Here is a 13,555-nt window from a genome sequence, read left to right on the forward strand (position 1 = left end):
AGTGGGTATTGTCACAGGTGTTCATCATCATCATGTGTGACACTATGTGAGAAATGCACACAGTGGGTATTGTCACAGGTGTTCATCATCATCATGTGTGACTGGAGCATCAGACAGGCAGTATAGTTCTGCTTGCTAAATAAAATCTTGTAGGTAGTCTACAAAACAGTAAGACAAAAACTATAAAATCAATGGAACTGGACAGTATAGTCCTTAAGGATCCTTCTGGTACCTGCAGTAATTGCTTCTGCTATATGTAGACTAAGTTAGTATTAGCTAAAAAATGAAGACTGACCTAGTAACTTATGAAGACAGGATAACTGTCTAGCTAACCTTAATATTTTCATTGCTAGTTAAGCATGATATTTGAAGTCAGACAGAACGAAGTTTAACTAGTTCTTGTCAAAGTTTTCAAAGCTTTTCATAGGCTTGTCCCTGCTACTGTCAGCACAATTAAAACAACATGATTGCCTCGAGCAGAACTTGGAAATTAAAGCCAGCCCAAGAGGAAAAAGCCTCTGCTCTTACTAGATGGTGCCATATTATCACACCTGTATCTCCTGTTTTCCTCAAATTTGCTTTAGAGAGTCAACCAAAGGGAGTGAGACATTGCAGATTTTGCAGAATGCCCAAAACGAAATGAAAAGAATGTCATTTAGCATTAGTAACATTATTTTTAAACAGATAATAAGCTGACTTATGAGAAAAGAACTATTCTTATTGGTTATGCCTCAGAATGGATTCAAGTTAAAAGTAGAGTACCCATAGAGTTCTACTGACATGCCTTTTTTGAGCTTTACTACACTCTAATCACAAAATATGACACTGTAATGTTGCTTGAAACAGTTCATTTTTCCATTAAATCCCTAAAAAGTTCTAATTTTCCTTTTGATTTTAATGAAGTAAACATTGTATGTTTACTCTGTCAGATTTAAAATATCAGTGATAGCTGTAAGGCCATTATCTTAAAACCTCTTTATGTAAATTCATTCAGGGAACCCAGTACACAGACCTGACATATGCATGTCTAGTGTACATGAATGATATACGAGGCCTATTGATAGGAAAGCCTCGTTTCTTATTTAAAACAACTGGGGATCTTTAATTTTTAAGTCTCTTGTCTCTGGAATGGCTTAGTTTCCCAGGAAATAAAAGTTTAAATTGACAGTTAAATTACATTAATATTATTAATGCTAGTGACAGATTGTTGTTCTTCCTCCAAATAATAGCTTACTTTTGGAATAACTTCTTTAGTTTTGTTATTGGTTGTGCTGACACTGGAAACTTCATTGTCAGGCTGTGTAATAAAGTTTGTTAACATATGAACAGCTTTCATTGTCAGGATACTGTCTGCCATTGAGATGAAGCTGTAAATGGCTGCAGGAAAAAAGGAAAGGAAGGATGATTCCACCCAAATGACACGTTTCTCTTATTACGGAATCATGTCCTTCTTTTTAGTCTAACCCCTAGAATGCAAGCCTAAAAGATTCAAACAGCACTGAATTGCTGGCTCACAGATCAACCATGGTATTCTGACACGCCTCAGTCCACTGAGATATATACAAAATGCAATTCAGTTAGAAGGTTTTTCTTCTGGATGACTTGTCCTCCCCATGTACCCCTTCCCCTGATGTGGGGGGTCCTGCCATCATGCCCCAGTGTCCATAAGTACGGTCATTGAGGTTGCACCTACTCCAGGTTATTGAAAAGTTGAAGTTAGTTCTTGTAGAGATCAAGGTTATGGGAATGGAGCACCCCATCAGGGGGTGCAGACAGTGTTACCCCCTCCTAAATGAATGCAGTCACCTTCAATTAGTGTAATGGAAGTAGTAATGAGATCCTCTACAGTAGATTGTGCTTTGTGCAGTACAACTCCAAAGTACACAAGAGAGTCATGTTTTCTGCCAATTCACAGACATTCAAACCTGGGAGATAAAATAGTCCGCATGTTAGATTCACAGACATTCAAACCTGGGAGATAAAACAATTCCCCACATTAGATTCACAGACATTCAAACCTGTGGAGATAAAACAATGCCACACATTAGATTCACAGACATTCAAACCTGGGAGATAAAACAATGCCGCATGTTAGATTCATAGACATTCAAACCTGGGACATAAAACAATGCCACACATTAGATTTACAGACATTCAAACCTAGGAGATAAATGCCGTATGTTAGATTTACAGACATTCAAACCTAGGAGATAAAACAATGCCGCATGTTAGATTCATAGACATTCAAACCAAGGAGATAAAACAATGCCTCATGTTGGATTCACAGACATTCAAACCTGAGAGATGAAACAATACAACACTTTAGATTCACAAACATTCAAATCATGGAGATAAACAATGCCTCACATTAGATTCACAGACATTCAAACCTGGGACATAAAACAATGCCTCATAATAGATTCACAGACATTCAAACTTGGGACATAAAACAATGTCACGCATTACATTCACAGACATTCAAACCTAGGAGATAAAACAATGCCGCATGTTACTCACAGACATTCAAACCTGAGAGTTGAAACAATGCCTCACATTAGATTCACAGACATTCAAACCTGGGAGATAAAACAATGTCAGATTCACAGACATTCAAACCGAGATAAAACAATGCCTCATGTTAGATTCACAGACATTTCAAACCTGGGACATAAAAACAATGCCTCATGAGATTCACAGACATTTCTGAGAGATGAAACAATACAACACTTTAGATTCACAAACATTCAAATCATGGAGATAAACAATGCCTCACATTAGATTCACAGACATTCAAACCTCACATTAGATTCACAGACATTCAAACCTAGGAGATAAAACAATGCCGCATGTTATTCACAGACATTCAAACCTGAGAGTTGAAACAATGCCTCACATTAGATTCACAGACATTCAAACCTGGGAGATAAAACAATGCAACACTTTAGATTCACAAACATTCAAATCATGGAGATAAACAATGCCTCACATTAGATTCACAGACATTCAAACCTGGGAGATAAAACAATGCCTCACATTAGATTCACAGACATTCAAACCTGGGAGATAAAACGATGCCACACATTAGATTCACAGACATTCAAACCTGAGAGATAAACAATGCCTCACATTAGATTCACAGACATTCAAACCTGGGAGATAAAACAATGCCTCACAATAGATTCACAGACATTCAAACCTGAGAGATAAACAATGCCTCACATTAGATTCACAGACATTCAAACCTGAGAGATAAAACAATGCCACACATTAGATTCACAGACATTCAAACCTGGGAGTCAAAACAATGCAACACTTTAGATTCACAAACATTCAAATCATGGAGTTAAACAATGCCTCACATTAGATTCACAGACATTCAAACTTGGGAGATAAAACAATGCCACATGTTAGATTCATAGACATTCAAACCTGGGAGATAAAACAATGCCTCACATTAGATTCACAGACATTCAAACCTGGGAGATAAAACAATGCCACACATTAGATTCACAGACTTTCAAACTTGACAGATAAAACAATGCCGCACATTAGATTCACAGATATTCAAACCTAGGAGATAAAACAATGCCTCACATTTAATTCACAGACCTTCAAACCTGGCAGATAAAACAATGCCTCACATTAGATTGTTTCACAGACCTTCAATGGTGGATAAAACAGTGCTGACATTAGATTGTTTGAGGTGCGTTATGGTGGAGTGCTGAAGAGTTGTTATGAGGTGCTAAAGAGTATGGACGATGTCATGCAAAGTTATGGTGGAGTCCTGAAGAGTCATCTTGGGGTGCTAAGGAGTATGGATGAGGTCATGCAGAGTTATGGTGGAGTGCTGAAGAGTCATCATGGGGTGGCACAGAGTGAGCAGACATGGTGCTGAGCTGTCTTGAGGTAGTTTTCGGTATGAATGGTTGATGCAGAGGAAGTGTGGCTGTTGTACATTACGGATCCGTTCATGCAGAGTTGGCATCAAATGATAGGAGGTATTACTTGGTGCGGAGTAAGTGTGGGTAGTACAAGGTGAGAATGATGTAGAGCAGGCAGTGGGTGGTGCAGCACAGGTATTGAGTGGTGCAGAGTAACTTTGGGTGCAGCAAAGTACACCTGACGTGTGGTGCATAGTAAGAATGACATGACCCAAAGCAGTTATGGGGTCATAGCATGTAGGCATGGGCTGATGCAGATTAGCACTAGGATGGCACACAATGGGTGTGGTTGGTGCAGGAGAACATAGGCTGCTGCATGGAAGACAAAACAGGTGCAGACTAGGTAAGATGTCATGTAGTCAGCTTTTGTGGCATAGAGAGATAAAGCACTAACTACCACCCAAAGGGACTCAAGTGCAATTAGTGGCTCAGATGCTTGATGGAGCTGGCAGGCGAAGATGGGTCTGCCCATCTGGGGTGGGGGGGGCATGGAGTAGGAGGATGCATACAGCCACAATCCCTGCAGGAGAGGGGCGAGGGAGAGGTGGTGTTAAGTGTGCATGCCACACACAGAGTTTTGGTTCCACAAGCACCATCTGGTGGCTGCCTTGATTACCAAGAGCATGACAGCATCTGTATGTATGCATGCAGAAGCACTGTGGATCTCCATAGCAGTGCAGATAGTTTATCTCACCTGTTCATGGGTGGATTTAATTCATACAAAAACTCCCATTACTGGGATGCTGGCAAGTGAACAAATGACATTCATGGATGCCTGTGTGATAACCCATGTAGACAGCTTATACCCCAGTACTGAATTGGGGTACCTCTCTCATATGGGAGAACTATCTACTAGTGGGCAGTATCCCACTGGAGGAAGCTTGATGTTTGGAAAGCATGGGAGCAAAAAGCACCCCAGGGAGGAAAAAAATCATGACATCATAAAGAACTATCATGACATAGGAGTGAGCATGAGGTAATACTTAGCAGGCATTCATTCTTTTACAGAATAGACATAATTTATGCAGAATAACCAGACAACACTGGAGATTACACACATTGGTGTACAGTATGTGTGATGTGTTGCACTGTGAACCCTGTAGAGTAAGCCTTAGGTGTGCAGGATAGGTGTAGTGCAGACATGGGATGGTGCAGAGTAAGTGAGTAAAGATGCAGAGTCAGTTGAAGATAAGCTGTTCCTTATGAAAGCATTAACCTTTTTGCATTGCTGTGCTTAAGTCTTGGTACCTAGAAATTCAGTTGGGTTTATTTTTTTTCTTCCATTGTGATACATAGTATAAATGTGGTTGTAGTAAAGAGGTGTTGGGCTGTCTTTTAACTTTTGCTGAATGATTTGCACCTCTTAGGATACCTAATTTCCTGATGGAATAACAACCATTTAGCACCTTCCTCACTTAAGGGAATTGTCATTTAGGGCTCATTGAACTCCATAGAGCCATTGTGTAGGACCCTCTTATGTCCTAGCAGATCCGCACTAAGGCAGGCTGTGATATTCATTCATTTGGATCTTAGAACTACTAATTCATAAAGTAATCAAGTTTGGATGAAGAAATGTTAAATTAACAAAAAAAAAAAAAAAAGAAACTGAAGAGCAGTTTAAAAAAAGATTTGAAAATTGTGAAAAATACTATATTAATTTAGCCAACTTTGCCATTGCATTGATTATTTGAAACTGTACAGTTTACTGTAGAAGCAATATTTCCTTTTAAAGTCTCTTAAATCAGAATAGAAATGACATCTGCATTTTAGGATATATTTCTCCTGTCTTGTTTCCATGGTAAAAGGTTTTGCTTGTTCACAGGCACTGTTAGTACTCACTGCTTCAATTCTCTCTCTCTAGGGGAATTTTCCTTGACACTATTTTGCCAAAGTATGACGTGAATGGTGTTCGACCTCCTATTGGACAAAGGACTAGATTAAGTAAAGGAGACATTGCCCAGGCTCGGAAGCTTTACAGCTGTCCAGGTAGGAAGACCAACCATGATCTATGGTAGATAATGTATTGAAGTGTTGGCTGCTGTGAAATACTGGACATTGGAGACTGGATTTATGAATATTTTGGCTCCTCTGTATGGGTAGCATATAAAGGTCCCTAGTTTGTGGAGTGAAGATTCACAATCCATTTGTGGACTGTCTTCAGCTTTAATGTAAAATTTTGTGAATACTTGTTTGCAAAGACTTATTGGCATGCCGTAATCTTTTGGTGGAAAATGTAATGTTTTAACATAACTGACACCTAACCTCCCTCTGTTTTGCTGGTTCATGAATGCCAGTGTTGTAGCAGTAACAGGCCAGCCAACAGTGCTACCTAACAAAACACTTGAATAGCAAAGTGATATATTCCATTCATCAAAATGAACTGAATCAATATGCAATTCTTTGAAATATCAGACATCTGACACAGCTGCAGGGTGCTTTTTCAGAGAGTAGGTTTCCTACACCTCCTTCACCAGTAAACTGATATATACAGGTCCCGAGGTCACTCACAGCCTTGGAAAAGAGTGCAGACCCCTGATCCTTGTAAAAATCACCATATTGTCATTTCAGAATTCGTGTTTCAATGATGAGGGATTTTTTAATTTATAACTAGACCAAACCTTATGCACTCAAGAAACATAATGCAATGGGAAAGTCCTACTGCTAGAAAAGCTGGTTACAAAACTCTGTCCTTTGGGAAAGTTAAGATGACCCATGTCATATGCTGTTCAGTCTGTTAACTGGTGTTTAATGCCCATATGGAGATTACCGTCTGAGTCTTCATCCCTATACTTTCATCCCTTAAACTGAAAAAAAAACCACTACTAACCATAATAGTCTGTTCTCTTAAAATTAACTGAACCTCTTGCTTCTTAGTGATCGAAATGTTGATGGCCTCTAAAATCCATTTATTGACCTCTTTTCAATATTGCATTACTTTGGCTTAATGACAGGTAAATTTACAACCAGCAAATCCAGTCTATCTTTTAAATTTTAATATTCTACCCGCTATAAGATCCTAGGTAGTTACTAGGACTGTGGCTCAGGAGACTGTTGTGGGGCCTAGCCTAACTTTCCAGTTTTTCCAAACCCTGGACAACAGAAAAGAACTCACTAATAGTTTATACTCTTAAGCCTGTACACTAAATACTTTCCATCTCTGCTGTCCCTCCTACCATTTTCCACATTTCCATACCTTCTTAAATGCCACTGTGGATTCCCTCTACACCACTCATACCAGTTGCCATTCCAAGGGCCTGCGGCCTTTTCTGTGAAAAGGTAATTTGTGTAATACGAGGTGTACTCCTTGTAATCCGCTATCATAGCCCCTTTCCCTCTCTGTCCTTCCTGTTCAGAATAACCCCTTCATGTTTTCCAGGCTCGAGCATATGCACCGTTGTCATGCAACTCTCTATCCTTTTTGTTCTGAAGAGAGAAGAGCTGCACTTTCCTTAGCCTCTAATTATATCTCTTCATCCCTGTTCGGCAGATCTTTATGGTAGCATTCTTTTGTTATTTTGGATTCATTCTCCTTTTCCTTATTTTGTGTCTTTTCGGCTTTTCCTGGTTAGGGGTCGCCACAGCAGAACTCCTGTCCGCTAATGATTGGCAGTAGACTTTTACGTGCCGAGTTGCCATCCCTGATGCACAACCTTCAACGAAGGTACACCCATTCATACATGTCTCCACACAGAAGACGCTCTAGCTGAGAATCGAACGGGACAACGTCTAGCTGCGAGGCGACAATGCTACCGCAACACCACCACCACAGTATTCTCCTTTATACAAGCTACAAAATTGCATGCTGTACTCAATGTGTGGTTGCGTCTACAATGTATCCCCCTAAATATGTACCCCAGCATTCTGTTTACTTCTGTCAATATTCCCAGTGGTGCAGACTGGATGTGATCAACACCCTCGGTTCCCTTTCCTGATCTGTTATCTGTTCCACTCACCCACCTGATACTTCACAACAGCATTGTTGACACCTAACAGTACTGTTTTAAGTACTTTTTGCCCTTGTACCTGCCACCATCAACCCTCTCCTAAGGAGGCTATATCCATTAATTCCCCCTACTGATGAACTGCTCCAGTACAGTAGAGTATGGGGGGGGGGACCTTTCCAGAGGGGCCATCATGCAGGTAGCTATGAAGATTGTCATTTACTCACACTCCTGGCAGTGAATGCATTTGTATGGCCTACCCCTCCCTCCCACAGGTCGAGGGCCAAGCTAAATGCATCACTTTGGAGATCCAGAAGCCTTGCCCCAGAAGTGAATGTTCCTGTTCACTTGCCAATGAAAGCTGCTACCAGGTGATGGTTTAGTGAGTTAAAAGGCCAAGATGCATATTGTGACACCGCCTCTCTTCTGTGGAATTATGGCTGCATGAACTCTGCTTCTCCTCACAAATTGTTTCATCTAACTATGTCCCTTTCAAGTGGGGGTGGTAAGGCTCATCTCACTGAGAATCCATCCTCACTTGCCAGCTCCGTTACAAATCCAAGTCACTACATAAACTTGTGTTGCTTAGGCTGTAGACAGAGCTTAATCTGTCTAGGTCACTGGAGCTGGCTAACTGCAGTACTTAACATTTGTTTGCACTGAAGCTCAGCTTCCACTTTTGTGCACATTTTTCAGACTTTCAAAATCTTTTGCTATACCCTTCCATCCTCCACTGCTGCAGCTATGTCTGCGTCATCAACAACAACAAAAAAAATCCTCTTCTCCATTCCCTCATATGTGTCTGACAAAAGCAGAAACACTTTAAGCAGTACTGGACTGTAGAAAGTTCTATGCAGAACTCCACCAGGCACTTTCTAATTTCTGACATTGCTAGGAGCCTAAAAACTGCACTCCCTGGACGTAGTCCTCTCCCTGGAAGATGCTGATTTCTCTGCAGTCACAGAGATATGGCTCAGAGTTGTGGAAAGCTCTCCGGCTGTGCAAGGCTACAATGCCGTCCACACATTCAGACCTCCAAACAAGAACAAGCGTGCAAGTACCAAGGATGGAGGTATATCCATTTTCATGAAAGCACAGTAGACCTCAAGACTGGTTAAACAGTATGACTTTCTTGAGCTACTCCAGGTCCAACTAACTACAGGCAAAGTACCCTACCACATCATTGTTAGCTGTAGGTCCCCCACCATGAGCCAAAGAAAAACATACCACCTACCTGGACCTACTGGAGTCACTCACCATACAGCCAAACTCCTTGGTCATGAGAGATGTCAACTATCCTTCCATTAATTGGGTGACCTGCACTAGCACAAACATGATTACCCAGAGGTTCTTGGACTTCATCGATACAAATGCCCTGGAACAAATTGTGCACACTCCAAGAGGTTCAAATGTCCTAAACTTAGTACTCACCAACATTTGAGGGGATCACTGCACACACACACCCTCCCGTGTGGTACCCTCCCTGGTAAGGTCAGACCATAAATCAGTCTTGTTCGAAGTTGTTGTCAGACCTGATATCTCTACAGGAGCAATAAAACTGAAAAAACTTAACCAAAGCTAACTACAGCCTACTAAGTGATGGTATAAAATGTTTCAAACCCCCTGCAAACATAGCCAACAATAACTCCTAGGCAGAGGTGTACACAAATGCCTTCTATAAACACCTAAACAATGTTATGGATTTGGCTGTATCTGACTGGATCAAAACCAGGCCCTTCCGAAAAAACAAGGCACCCTGGTGGACCTCAACTATAAATAGGTTACATAACAAAAGGAAGAAACTGATGTCTAAGAGCAAGAGGGAACTGACTCAGCAGAGAAATAAATCCTCAGCAGCTTGAACAGACTAATCAGACATCTTGTAAAGTCCTCTAAAGCTAATTATGAAACTAAAATAGCATCCCTCAATAAGAATAACTATAAGGCATTCTTTAACTGCATCAGAAATATAAAAGGGAATGCCTAGCTATGTGCCAAACTAGTTGTGCATGATAACACACATAAGGCACCCAAGGAAATTCCCAAGCTGCTTGCCGGCAGATTTGGCACAAACTTCACCCACCTGTCCCCACCAGCCATACTCTAAACCATTGCTAACACTAATTCCCTCCCTAGTGTCATTAGAGGACAAGTCATATCTGTGTCTCTCCAAGGCCAAAAACACAGCCTCACTGGGACGAAACAACATCCCAGGATGCTTACTTAGCAATCTAAAACAAGACCTAGCGGACATAGCCTGACAACTAGCTATTGTCCAGCAGAGTGGAGAACAGCAACAGTAACCCCTTGCACAAAGGGAGCCCATCAACTGACCCTGGGAACTATTGACCCATACGTCTAACCAGCCTCATTTGCAAGGCCATGGAAAGAATCATCATGGACCTTCTCAACAACAACCCAGTTTGGCTTCATTAAGGGTAGATCATGCTTGTTAAAACTGGTATACTTCCTTGAGAGTTTCACCAAAACCATGGATGAAGGTAATGCAGTGCATACTGTCTATCTGAACCTAGCCAGTTTGACCCAATTCCCCACTGGAGCATCACTGAGAAACTCACCCAGCTGGGGATTAATCCTTACATCACTAGATGGGTGGCCAACTGACACACAGACAGAAGTCACATTGTTAAAGTCAGGGACTCCACCTCTACCAGTAGACCAGTCACCAGTGATGTACCATGAGGATCTGTACTGGACCTGTTACTGTTTGGAATCCATTTTTCAGAAGTACAGGCAAAAGTAGATCGCCTGTGGCTTACCAAGTTTGCTGATGATTGCAAATTGTGTGCAATCATGGAGTCCCCCATCCATGTTAACTTATCATACAAGGGGCTTACACAGACAAGCAATTGCCACCAGAGCCACAAACTAAGACAAAAAAGACCCTACAAAACTGGACCAGTTAGAACTCGATTCACTAGAGACCTCGCAAGTGTGTAAAATCCAAAAAGGCTAAAGCCACGAACTAAGACTGAATGCAAAAAAGTACATTATTATCTCCTATGGCAAAGAGGAATATCCTGCTAATTACAGTATTGACTGCACCCCTGTAAGCTCAAACCCAGTGGTGAGAGACTTGGGAACTCAGGTTGATAGAAATCTAAACTTCGATCACCATGTCTCCGCAGCTGTAAGAAAAGCCTTCCATACTGCACACCTTAAGTAAGGACATTGCATCCAGGCCTAAGGATGTTATAATTCCACTGTACTCTAAACTCATTAGACCACTGATTGAGTACAATGCCCCCTTTTGCATGTACCTCACCAGACACCTGCAGCAGCAGGAGAGACCACAGAGGTTTCTCACAAGGAAAATTCAGGGCCTCCAAACCATGTCTTATGTGGATAGACTGAAAGCCTTGTCACTGTACTCTGTATCTTACTGGCTGCTGACAGGTGACTTGCGCTTGACCTACAGAGCAGTCTCTGACTGTGCCCTAAGGGAAATGCTGCACATCTGCAAATCAAATGGGGCAAATCAAATGGGGCAAGAGTCACTCGCTCCAGGGATACAGAACATGCAGGAGAGACAGATTTGCCTCACAGAGATTGTCGCTCCCTTGGAATAGACTCCCAATTTCACATCAAGCAGAACTCAATGACCATGTTCAGGTCTAACCTGGACAATTGTATGGGAGACTGTAAATTCACCCAGGAGTGGCACCCATGTCCCTTATTGGACAAAGGTAGCTGGTGCTGACCTTAGACTCGCTCGGCAAATAATGCCCATCTATCCATGGTCATTTGGGTTAACTCTGGTATAATATGGCTAAGACTGTAAGGGTAACTAGGGAATAACATGGCTAGGTGGCTTCTAAGGGCACTAGGGCCATTAGCCTAGTAACCTCCTATAAATTTGAGCCTGCCACAGCACTCAGTATGGTGCTATTTAACATGCAGCTATCCAGCTCCATAGTCTTTGTCTCGTTGCCAACCCTCCAGTTTTCCAAGGAGTGGACTGTGTGGTACTGTGTCAGAGGCTTTGGTGCTGTCCTGGTTGGCTGCCTAGTGAAACTTTGCCTGTTTTGCAGTTGACTCACATAACATGGATCAGAAAATGTCAGAATCATTCATTGCAAATGCCAGTCATCATCACAAAATCACCAAGAACAATGACGTTTTCCCCATTCACACCCCAGGGAGGGGAGAGAAATTCCCAGGATATTACAAGTTTTAGTTTTCAGGCTTTTATCTCAAATGCCAGAATTACACACTAGTGATTCTACATTAGAGTGTCTTTCACAAGCTTGACACCTATCCAGGTAAACTTCATGTACAGGTACTCCCCTGTCAAGTTCACATGTAACCCAGGTATAAAACTGGATCGGGATTGACTGATCATAAAATTATATTAGTTACTGTTATGGAGATTGTTGTCCTCTAGAAATGCTATTAAGTTCATCTGTAACCCAGGCATAAAACTAGCTCAGGTTTGACTGACAGCTCCTTTCACATTGGTTGCTCTTCTAGAGATGGTTGACTTTCCTTCAGTATTGTGACATTGTTGTTTATCTAACAGGCCTGTAGATCCCTGGATTTATTTCTGCTTCCATTCATATTTGCTCTTCTCCAAACTTGTGATACTTCTGCACTGGCAACTGATCTGCTTATGACAGTGTGCATAGCAACACACTGAGCAGACTCCTGAGGATTCTGGGAAGCAACCCACTGAGTCTTGTACTTTATACTCCCCACAGGCATCCCTCTGAAGTTACTCGCTCTCTATCCAAGTGTATGTCTGCCTTGTCCTGTTCTGCCTTGTGTGCCTCCCTTCCAGCTTGGCATCATTACTTTGCTTCCCTTTGTGAAAAATGAAGAAAAGCATTCGTAGAAAGCCTCTGCTTTTTCCCAGTCTTCAGTTATCTCCCTTTCATTTGCCCAGACTGGACAGTTCTTTCTCTACATTTGTTTTTATGTTATGTATTTTGAAAAAAGCCATTTTTTTCCCCTTTTGGGAAATAGCTCAGTTTGGCGGAGCTGTTCAGAGTTTGGCGTTCTAAGCCAGAAATCTGAAATGCCTCTAAGAGAATCCAAGGCATCCACTGAAATCTTTAAAATGTAAGTAGAATTTAAGCCTTTTTCTTGCACTTGTCTGCTGTTTTTAACTGTACTGTTGCTTCATTTTATACTGTTTTTGCTGCTGTGATTGTTTTATCCTGCACTTGTATTTTTTTTATTCATCTGCTTTACGTAGCATAGGCTAGATTCAGACTTGCTGAATCTGGACTATTTGGTATAGCACTAAAACCAGCTATCTTACATTGAGCCCCCCCCCCCCCGCACCCTTCTGGCAGAAGTGTGTAGCTCAAGACCCACCCGAGTTGGAGATTGCTGGAATAAAGGCTCTGTGAGGGGCTTTTCTATTGGTAGACTGCATTAGAGCTGCTTAAATTTGCTTGTATTTAAGCAGTGTTTGCAAGTAACTGTGCACTGAGCAATGGGGTTTAGCACTGCCATATATAGACTCAAATGCTTAGAAAGACAAATTTTCCTTAGGTAACTGTTAGGGAACCCTCCTAAGTTTCCCTGCTCAACTCAGTTGTACACTGCTGCCTAGAGACCATCTCAGCTGTGTATTTTGAGGTGTTGACGCAGGTTTCTACTCCTAAACCTCCCCATAGATTAGCTGATTTTACTAGTCTTACAGCAGAA

At 41.5% G+C, this 13,555-nt stretch overlaps 1 protein-coding gene across 1 annotated transcript in view; it reads left to right on the plus strand.

The window, feature by feature from the left end:
• The window catches only part of BMP1 (bone morphogenetic protein 1), a 1,811,822-nt gene that overhangs the window by 1,008,915 nt on the left and 789,352 nt on the right, over positions 1–13,555 (plus strand). Inside the window, exon 7 of the mRNA XM_044082969.1 lies at positions 5,803–5,927. Coding sequence (XP_043938904.1) covers positions 5,803–5,927 — 125 coding nt within the window. The remainder of the gene's footprint in view (positions 1–5,802; positions 5,928–13,555) is intronic.

This window comes from Protopterus annectens, chromosome 9.part0 (genome assembly GCF_019279795.1).
Source record: "Protopterus annectens isolate FY-2018-M chromosome 9.part0, PAN1.0, whole genome shotgun sequence".
In the NCBI taxonomy this organism is placed as follows: domain Eukaryota; kingdom Metazoa; phylum Chordata; order Ceratodontiformes; family Protopteridae; genus Protopterus; species Protopterus annectens.